The sequence below is a fragment of the Nicotiana tomentosiformis genome, chromosome 12 (genome assembly GCF_000390325.3).
Source record: "Nicotiana tomentosiformis chromosome 12, ASM39032v3, whole genome shotgun sequence".
Classification (NCBI taxonomy): Eukaryota; Viridiplantae; Streptophyta; class Magnoliopsida; order Solanales; family Solanaceae; genus Nicotiana; species Nicotiana tomentosiformis.
In genome coordinates this window covers 115,919,900-115,930,726 of record NC_090823.1, presented here as the reverse complement: position 1 = coordinate 115,930,726, position 10,827 = coordinate 115,919,900, and the positions used below count along the sequence as shown (strand labels likewise).

Sequence of the window (10,827 nt, the reverse complement as noted above, 5' to 3'; positions counted from 1 at the left end):
CAATGCGTGCACCTTGGCCTTTTGCCGCTTGGGGAATTGACGTCATGGGACCAATCGAGCACGCCGCTTCATATGGGCACAAGTTCATTTTAGTGACCATAGACTACTTCACAAAATGGGTTGAAGCTGCATCCTACAAAGCTGTAACCAAGAAAGTCATCGCATATTTTGTCAGAGATCGTATTGTTTGCCGATTCGGGTTTCCAGAGTCCATCATCACCGACAACACTGCTAATCTCAACAGTGACCTAATGAAAGTTATGTGCGAAACCTTCAAAATCAAGCACAAGAATTCCACATCATACAGGCCTCAAATGAATGGAGTCGTGGAGGCCGCAAACAAGAATATCAAGAAAATACTGAGGAAGATGGTAGACAACCACAAGCAATGGCACGAGAGGTTACCATTTTCCTTATTGGGGTACCAGACCACAGTTCGCACATCAACCGGGGCAACTCCCTATTTGATGGTCTACGGTACCGAAGCTGTCATTCCTGTCGAGGTTGAAATTCCTTCTTCAAGAATTATACAAGAAGATGAACTCAGTGATGCAGAATGGATAATACGCCGATATGAATAATTAGCTCTCATTGACGGGAAAAGAATGAATGCAGTGTGTCATGGTCAAATCTATTAGAATAGGATGTTTAGAGCTTTCAACAAAAGGGTCAAACCTAGACAGTTCGCACCGGGGCAGCTGGTACTGAAGCGGATCTTCCCGCATCAAGATGAAGCCAAAGGGAAATTTTTGCCCAATTGGAAAGGGCCCTACATAGTTCACCGAGTACTAATAGGAGGAGCACTCATACTCGCAGAAATAGACGGAGAAGTTTGGCCAAAGCCTATCAATTCAGACGCAGTCAAAAGATATTATGTTTAGAATGTTTGCATTTCTTCATCTGATGTAATTGAACTACGCATGACCTGATTCCCGTTTAAGAGGGGATACGTAGGTAGACCTGTGGGTTCGGTCACAATTCAATAAAATTCTCATTTTCCCTACAATCAGAAACTGGGACAGAATTTTGAGGAGGACCCTCAAAATTCCGGGGCAAGCTCAGCCAACGGCACCGTGTGCGGAATATCCAGAAAATCGTCTGAATAACTGGGGCAGAATTTTGAGGAGGACCCTCAAAATTCTATGGCAAGAAGGTCGCAATGACTCTGATAATGTCACAGTGACGGGTTCATCTAATTTATTTAATATTACTTTGTTTTAAATAACTATGCACACATACTTTTCGGAAAGCTTTATTTTTAGCCAGATGCTACCCATGGTAACTCGAGCAGGATTTCAATGCAGTGCAAAGCAAAGCAAGCAAGCGGAGGCACAAACCAACCTCCCCGTAAAACTCACAATTTTCCTTTGGATACATGAATAAGGAGTAGCCGCGAGTACGTGCGCACCTTAGAATCACTATCTTCAAAATAACAAAGCTATCGAACGCAAACATATCTCCAGCTAAGAAATACTCTTATATCACTTATTATCTATTCATTGCATGAGACTAAGCATTGTCTCCATTTTGCATGAGGCTAAGCTATGCCTCCTTAATTGCACAAGGCTAAGCTCTGCCTTTCCTATCGCATGAGACTAAGCATTGTCTCCCATCTTGCATGAGGCTAAGCCCTGCCTCCTCAATTGCACAAGGCTAAGCTTTGCTTCCCTATTGCATGAGACTAAGCATTGTCTCCATTTTGCATAAGGCTAAGCTCTGCCTCCTTAATTTCACAAGGCTAAGCTCTGCCTTTCCTATTGCTTGAGACTAAGCATTGTCTCCCATCTTGCATGAGGCTAAGCCCTACCTCCTCAATTGCACAAGGCTAAGCTCTGCCTTTCCTATTGCATAAGACTAAACATTGTCTCCCATCTTGCATGAGGCTAAGCCCTGCCTCCTTAATTGCATAAGGCTAAGCTCTGTCTTTCCTATTGTACGAGACTAAGCATTGTCTCCATTTTGCATGAGGCTAAGCCTTGCCCCTTCAATTACATAAAGCTAAGCTTTGCCTTCCCAATGCACGAGACTAAGCATTGTCTCCAATCTTGCACGAGATTAAGCATTGTCTTGCATGAGGCTAAGCCCTGCCTCCTTAATTACATAAGGCTAAGCTCTGCCTTCCCAATGCATGAGACTAAGCTTTGTATCCAATCCTTCATGAGACTAAGCATTGTCTCCAACCTTGCACAAGACTAAGCATTGTCTCCAATCTTGCACAAGACTAAGCATTGTCTCTCCTTGCATAACCACAAATGTTGCGCTGTTCAAAACCTTGCATTATTCTCTTCTCTCAGGGCTAAGATCTGCCCCCGGTTCTACACAAGACTAAGCTATGTCTTATTTCATCTCAAGAATCATGTCTTTGCATCTCATAGGCTGAAGCATAGCCAAATTTTCCGAAGGCGTCATAGTCCGAAGGCATCATCCTCATAGACGGAAGACACCATGCCATGACCTGAGGATCTCTCAATATTGCACATCATTATTCAAAGGAATCATAGTTCGGAGGCACCATCTTCATAGCCCGAGAATAACATTTCATGGCCTGCGAATCCCCTATTTCACAATTCATGGCCCGGGACATCACGGTCTAAGGACATCATCCTCACCGTCCAAAGACGATCTCCATAGTCCAGAGGAAATTTGCATCATGCTTAAATTTATGCAATAATCTATATGTATTTGTATGCATCGTATTTTGAGTTTGCAGGTGATCCAAGAAGTAACTGTTCTCTTAACTGGAGCAATCTTCGCTCCGATTTCCATTCAACGTTCGTGTCCAGCAATTATTTCAAACGTAACCAACCACCGTCTGTTACCCATTTCCATCTGATAACCATTCAAATATCCATAACCATTCCCATATATATCCGTTTACAATCCCGATATCATCATATCCAGAATATTTTGTCCGTTCTTACAATACCTCCATCGGTTTATTCCACCGTTAGATCCAGAACTACACATGGTCTGATTCCTGTAAAATCAGGGATATGAAGGCAGCTCAGAAACCAGGGTTCGACATATATTTTTCAAAATCACCCCATTCGGTCAAAATCGATCATCATTTCTTTACCCGACAACTCTTTCATCCTTTCCATGTAAAGAGGGACAGCTGTTGATACCCAATTTTTCACTCATATTTTCCAAATATATATATATACCTTCAAAATAGTGCAGATAGATCATCATTTTATTTACAAGCATACACAAGTATTTTTCATAATTTTTCATAATTTTTAAAGACTTTAAATTAATTTTTCTGTATTTTTATTATATAAATATTCAATAATTACCCTACAAATTATTTTTTTGATGATTTAATCATCAAAAATTATCATTTATACCAATATAAGGTTTTAAATATTCTTAGTGCATTTATCATAATTACATTTGCATTTTTTAGGGCCAAATTGCATATTTTGCAATAATAGCTCATATGCATATATAATTACGTTATTCATACATAAAATAACTTTTTATATTTTTATAATGTAAAGTAATTATTTTTAATCATTTTCATGCACAAATGATATTTTTTTATTTATTAATTATTTTATAAATTATTTATTTGTTAAATAGTGGGTATTTAAAATCTAGCCCTAAAATTCCCTATTTTTGGATTTAACCCAACACCCTTACACCAGCCCAATACCCTTGGCCCAAGACCCATTAGCCCAATCCCCATACCCATTCAAACACCCGACCCAGGACCCCTTAAAATCGTGACCGTTGATCTCTAAGATCAACGGTCCACGTTACACCCTCCCATTTAAACCAACCTAAACCCCTAACCCTAATCATTCTATACCCCCTCGCCGCCTTGGAATTCCCTCGTCTCTCATCTCTTATGAACCCTAGCCGTCGTTCCTATCGACCCCCCCCCCAAAATCCGGCATCAAAAACGGAATCCACCCTGGATTCCCTTACCTTATTTACCTCTCCTCACCACTGGCCACTCGTATATGATCTTACTTAGTTGTTTGCCTAACATGGCAAGAAAATCTTGCCAAAATCGAACCAAATCGGTTCACACATCTAATTTATGTGGCTATTTCGTCTATGTTCATCATTGATTCTTTGTGAGTAACGAATATAATTCATATCTATTGATGATTCTTACCTACCCGAAATTAGGGTTTTCAAACCCTTTCAATCGTACCAAAATAGGTCCGATTTTCTGATTTTTAATGTTATTCCGCTTATATTCATCTTATTTTGTGCGATTTTAACTTTATTTTCCACTGATTTCACACTTTTCCTAAAACTAGGGTTTGAAACTTTCTCCTTTTCTTACCGATTCTGGTGAATCTTTCCTTTCTGCGTTCGATTACTTTCTTTCCTTATGTTTTCCCTGATTTTTACTTTAATATTTGTTTAAATATTCTGAATAATTTTTGTTTTGGTATTATATTCTGAATAATTTTTGTTTCGATATTATTTGTGTGTCCTTTAAAGTTTGCCTTAATAAGTCTGAACGATTTGTGTTTTGGTATATCTGTGTATTTACCTTAAATATTCTGAATAATCTCGGGTGTTACCCTGATTTGTTGAATCCCTTGATTTGTGCCCTAAATTACCTATAACTAATTCTGAAATATTTTCTTGCATATGACTGATTTGTTTCCATGTTTATGTGTTGATTTCTATCACTATATATACGCTTCCCCCATTCCCTTTTGAAAGGACCTTCGACTACTTTCTGAACTCACTATAGACTTACTAGACCTAAGGTTATTCTGATTTTGCATTCTATACTCTAACTTTGGCCGGCTGGAAGCCAAGGATAGTCAACTCTGAAATCTTGCTATATACTGTGGACTTCCATACTTTGTGCATTTTTTTCACTTAACTGGTGAGTCACCTAACTTCTGCACTTTCATTCTTACATGTCCCTGATTTGTATATGTGATTACTACTGAATTTGTTATTCAATATACTTTGGAAGGGTGTTTAAGTATAGCTCTATCAAATCTATATGTCTTAGTCCCTTTAACACTTAATTGCTCCTAATATAACCTGTGCTGAAGTTATTTGAACTTATTTAAGGCCTACCCAGTTAGTGTATCAATCCTTGAATGCCTATGAACATGTTTATCCCCTTACCCTGAATCCCTGTAGTGAATGCCTCACATCTGTGACTCTTATTACTAGTTATAATCTGCCTCTTTGCTATTATGTTAACATGATCACTCGATCCCACACCCCCTCTAGTGTTTGTTTGTAATTTGGAATAGCTGTCTCATCATGTTCGAATTGCTGCTTTATCCTTTGATACAAACTGGATCATCTTTGGTTAGATCATTATAACAAAGTTACCTGCTACTTAACATGATTTTACTGAGTATGTGTGTCTTGACTTATGACTATAAGCATGATGCCCTCCCCCCTTCTATGATGTTGTTTTGGTTTTCTTGATAATAACACTAGGTTATGTACTTAACATGATTCATCATGCTTTAACTCATTCTACACCTATGACTTTTCCAAACTTGCAAACATGTTCTTTGCCAACTTTTAGCATGTGACTACTACTGTGCTGAGTTTGAAACTTGTTTATCAGTTTTATTAAACTAGTTCTTTTTTTAAGTTCTATTTAAGTGGCTGCTTGTTGACTCAATTTGGTCATGTCTGTTTAAATCCTCAATTCTTGTCTTCTCAATTTTGGTCTTTCTTTCTCTGTCACCTAAGCTCTTTTAAATCCTATTCTTAGCCAATGCTGCCCAAGTTCTGTCCTTTGGCCTCCCTAGTGTGAGCACTGCTCAGGGTTCATTAGAGACCCTTGTGAACTCTGACACACTAGGATTTGGTCCCTAATCCCTCCTCTGAACTATTCTTGTTAACCACCCTAATGTGAGCACTGCCCTGGGTTCTTGAAGCCTTTGGGAACTCTGACACACTAGGGCCTTGGTACTATATGCTCAACTCTATCTTGTGCTCACTGGGTGAATCATTCAATTCCTGACTGTTGTATGTCTATGAGTGTATAACTTGGAGACTGTTGTGATTTGTAAGAATAAAGACCAGGCATGTCCAGATGTATTTTGGGCCTGATGTAGGCTCCATATAGTTATTCTCCTATGTAATTCATGCTATTCATTCTAGGTCTGTAATAATTATTGTAATAACATTTAGGGTATTAATGAAATTGGGAAAGGGATTTTTATCTTATACTTGCAATAAATGGGGTAGAAATCCTGCCTATAGGTTCAATAATGTGTTTTTAGTTATCGTGTGTTAGAAATCATGCCTATAGGTATCCTATTATGTTCAGTCATTATATGTTAGCAATCCTGCCTATAGTTTCAATACTTGGTTCAATTGTGTTCTATTTCTGCTTATTAGAAACCATGCCTATAGGGAATTGTATGATTCAATATGTGTTTACATGCTGCCTTATTCACAAATTGTAGAGATCATGTCTATAGGATCTAAAATTGGATTAAATTGTAGAAAGCATGCCTATAGGTCTGAATCAGTTTAATTATCATGTTGCTCGTTTATTCATGAGTTCTCGACACTGTGTCATTATTATCACTAGAAAATATGCCTATAGGACTAAATAAGTAATTCTAAATATCCATACGTGATTACCATTATTTATTATTGAGTAGAACACCTAGACATCATGCCTAGAGGTTTAATCCCCTTATACTTAAAATCAATAGGCAAATTATGTAGGTTTCTGGAAATCGTATTTAGGAAATGGCTTTTGCGTGTAGTTGTCTGCTCATTAATTTGGTATCACATAGAGATCCTGCCTATATGATTCTGCAAACTTAACTCATTAAAATTTGTCAATGTTAATTAGTTTGGCGTGCATTTGTTGTCTAAATGCGGAGGCTAACTTGAGCCCTTATTTGCTCATATGTGAAAGTCCTAAATATTTTGCTTGTCGCCTAGTATTTTCCCTTTTGAGCAACCTAAGTTAAAGTCTAGAACCACCCTGAAATAAAGGTCCAAATGCCTCATGGACCATAGGCATGGGACGGGTAGTGCACGCATAGAGTACGACTTAGAATTGACTAGTGCGCTTTAGGTAAACAACTTAAAGATAGTAATCGGGTAGCACGAGATGATAGTCTGTGCTCGCTGAATAATATGAGTAACACCCCATCTTGAGGGAGTTACGAAGTATTATTTATGTTGCACGGGGTGATCCTTTAGGCTAAAAATCTTAGGACCCCCCACCCACCCACCTTTGTTTAAAGTCAATCATTTTATTTGCCCAAATTGCTTCCTTTATCTTAGACTAATTCATATAATTTGAGTTCGGTCAGGATCCACCGTTGTGGACCTCGAGGAGTGCCTAACACCTTCTCCTCAAGGTAATTTGAGCCCTTACCCGATCTTTGGTGATGTGAACTGGTTAATCCAGAGTTATTTGCAAAATAGGTGCCCTAACGCACCTTAATCCGTTAGGTGGCGACTCTTCTCTTTTAATTACCTTCCTTTAAAAGATTTGTCACGACGTCGAAGGCCGATTTCACGAGAAAGAAGGGGCGCGGCAATAGGAAAGGGGACATAGGGTCCCCCTGTCTGAGTCCTTTATTTGATGGGAATGGCTTCATAGGATTCCCATTAATGAGAATGGAATAGGAGACTGTAGTGACACATTTCATGACCCATTGAATGAAGATCTCTGGGAAATTCAGTTGAATTAGAATCTGTTCGAGAAAACACCACTCCACAGAGTCATATGCCTTCCTCATATCAATCTTCATACAACATCTTGGAGAGATAGACTTTCTGTTATACCCTTTAACTAGTTCATGACTTAGTATAATATTATCTGATATTACCCTTCCAGGAACAAATGCAGACTGACTATCATCTACCAGATAATCCATTACCTCTTGTAGTCTGCTAGTAATGAGTTTGGAAATGATCTTATATATGGTGGTGCAATAGGATATTGGTCTGAACTCAGCTATTCTGGATGGATTCTGCACTTTTGGTATCAAAGTCACTGTGGTGCAATTAATTGGCTTGTAAACCTCAGCTGTTCTGAAAAACTCTTGTTCTGCCTCAACTACTTCATCTCCTATGATTCCCCATGTCTTCTTAAAAAATACAGCAATATATCCATCACACCCTGGGGCTTTGGAATCTTCTATACTTTGTAGAGCCTGGTAGATCTGTTCCTTAGTCACATGAGCTATTAGCTTCAATTGCTGATCTCTTGTCAACACATTCCTCTCTTCATTACTTCAGGTTCAATAGCTGGAATTTCCACTGCTGCTGATCCTAGAAGTTGTTTGTAGAATTGAATGATTTCCTATTGCACCTCCTCTTGATTTTGGGTATGCATCCATGTCTGAGTGAGCAACCTAGTGATTTTCTTTTGGGCATTTCTATTCTTGATACTAGCATGGAAGAAAGTAGAATTTGAGTCACCCAGCTTTAGCCACTAAATTCTAGACTTCTGCTTGAGAATACTTTCCTCTACCATAATTCACTTCTCCAGATTCTCTTTTAGATCTTTTTCACTGTTCTTCAATCCCTTGAGTGATTAGGGGTTCTCATTTCCAATTGTACTTGTTGTAGTTTCTCTCGAATAGCTTGGATCTTTTCAGGAATTCTACTATACTCCTCAACATTTAACTGCTTCAATCCTTTTTCAGCCTCTTTAACCTCATCCAAATTCTTTGCATAGTAGGCCTCAGCATGCTAACTTCCCAGGTATCTTTGACTAGCCTTTGAAACTCCTTATGCTCAGCTAGGTTATTGAAGAACTTGAATGGTTTAGGCATAGGTTGGTGATCATGTTCAAAGTAAACACAAACAGGGGTATGATCAGAGAAGAGAGAATCCTGCAGTACCACCTTTAACTGTGTCATATTCATCATCCATCTAGCATTAACTAAAGCTCTATCTATTCTGCTATATACATGATTGTTTGTCCACATAAATTCTCTGCCAACTGTTTTAAGTTCTGTCATTCCTGTGTTCTCTAGAAAATCAGAGAAGTCTCTAGTTTCTACCTCCATATCAGGGTTACCATTATACCTATCTTCAAAACTTTGAATGGCATTATAGTCTCTCATAGCAATCCAAGGTCCCTGTAGCTCATTATGCAGTTGTTCCAACTCTTCCCACATGGCCTTTATATGTTCAATGGTATGCAAACCATATACTACTGTCATCCAGAATTCTTTATGACTTTGGTGTATGATAATCTTCCCAGTGATTAATTGCTCAGAACAACTATGAATGGCAAAGTCCAGTACTCCAGGATCCCACAAGATCCATATTCTCCCTCTGTTACTAGCCACATAATTATCTGTCCACTTCCAATTTCTAGAGATTTTTTGGATAGTTTTCTCTGCCATAGGTTGTTTCACCTTGTGCTCAATTATTGCTATCAATACTACTTTATTGTCTCTAAGATACTGCTTTATTTCTCTTTGTTTATAGACTTTATTCAAGCCTCTAATATTCCATGATACTATATTCATCTTGGTATAAAAGGATCATCTGTCTCCTGCATCAATTCCCACCTATTCATGCTGCTAGGCCCCAAGCTTACTTGTGCAGGCACCTGAGAACTTGATGGATCAAGGATATTGAAACCATTGGATGTGCTCACCCCTATGTTCTTTTCCACATTTCTTGAGCCCTTTGTCACAGACTTGTTCTTCTTAGGGAACTTAATTCCCTCTTAGTACCCGAGGTTGTGGATTATTTTCTTCCAGGATAAAACGGATTACACACTGGTATAGCAGTACTTCAAACCCCAGTGTTTCAGCGAACATAATGAACGGTAGCAAATCACACTTATTGTTGCTTTGTTTGTAGTTAAAACAATGCAGAAAGGAAGAGGAGAATTTATAAATTTTGTAAGAAGAATCTGAAGGAATGGTCTACTATTTATAGCTAACAGGTTGAGTTTAAATGAAGAGGTGCAACTCTTCAGAGTGACTGTTGTGACTGTTTGCGTAAGAACGGCTATTACGTAAATGGCTACTTACGTAAAGCAAAACGGGAAATCAAAATGCGGAGGAAAATTAATTTACCGTTACAAAATGGGCTAATTTGGATTAAAATAATATTATGTTAATCTTAAAATTATAAAAAATTAATCAATCAATCAACCAAATCCAAATCTGAATCCCGAAGCCAAGCGACGACACGAGGCTTGCCTTCTTCTCAACTCTTTAAAAGCAAGAAGAAGAGCAATTATATATATATATATATATATATATATATATATATATATATATATATATATACACACATCAAAAGTCTTTTCCTCCTCCAATATGGGACAATGTCCCTTTGTCAAGGAGGGAAACACAAATATTTTATTTTCTCTCCATTTCTCATTCACCCTCTTTTAAACTAAACCAAGTTTAACCCAACACCCATTACGTGGATAAGTTAGCCATTTGAAATATGTCAACTCCTTTAATTATGCATATCATATAAATAAACTTTTGTTATAACAAACTAAAACGAGATCCTAAAGAAACCAATTAATTAAAAATAATACCCACTCCCTTAATTAAAAAACATGCTCCACTAAAACAAGAAAATCAAGAGTCGTTCATCCAAAATCTCCTAACAAAAGAAAATCTAGCGTCTGGTAGAATACTTTCGTGTGTTCAAATATTTAATAGGAACAGACTTTAGTTTGAGTGTCTTAAGTAAAATATACTGACAAGCTTAAGGAGTTGTCATGTATTCGCCTAATTTTTTATATGTAAGCTTTCTAATTATATAGTTATTAGCTTTGATTCCATCATTTAGTGCGGTTCATTCAATATTCTTGACACTAGGCAAAGAATGTTTTATTATTGGACTCATCAAAGTATGATCATTTGTGAG

At 37.8% G+C, this 10,827-nt stretch overlaps 1 protein-coding gene across 1 annotated transcript; it reads right to left on the bottom strand.

The window, feature by feature from the left end:
- Positions 1 to 8,609: 8,609 nt before the first annotated feature.
- LOC138903264 (uncharacterized) lies at positions 8,610 to 9,458 on the bottom strand. The gene has a single exon (XM_070191202.1). It carries the CDS (start codon positions 9,456 to 9,458, stop codon positions 8,610 to 8,612), a length of 849 nt encoding a protein of 282 aa, XP_070047303.1.
- Between the last annotated feature and the right edge of the window lie 1,369 nt (positions 9,459 to 10,827).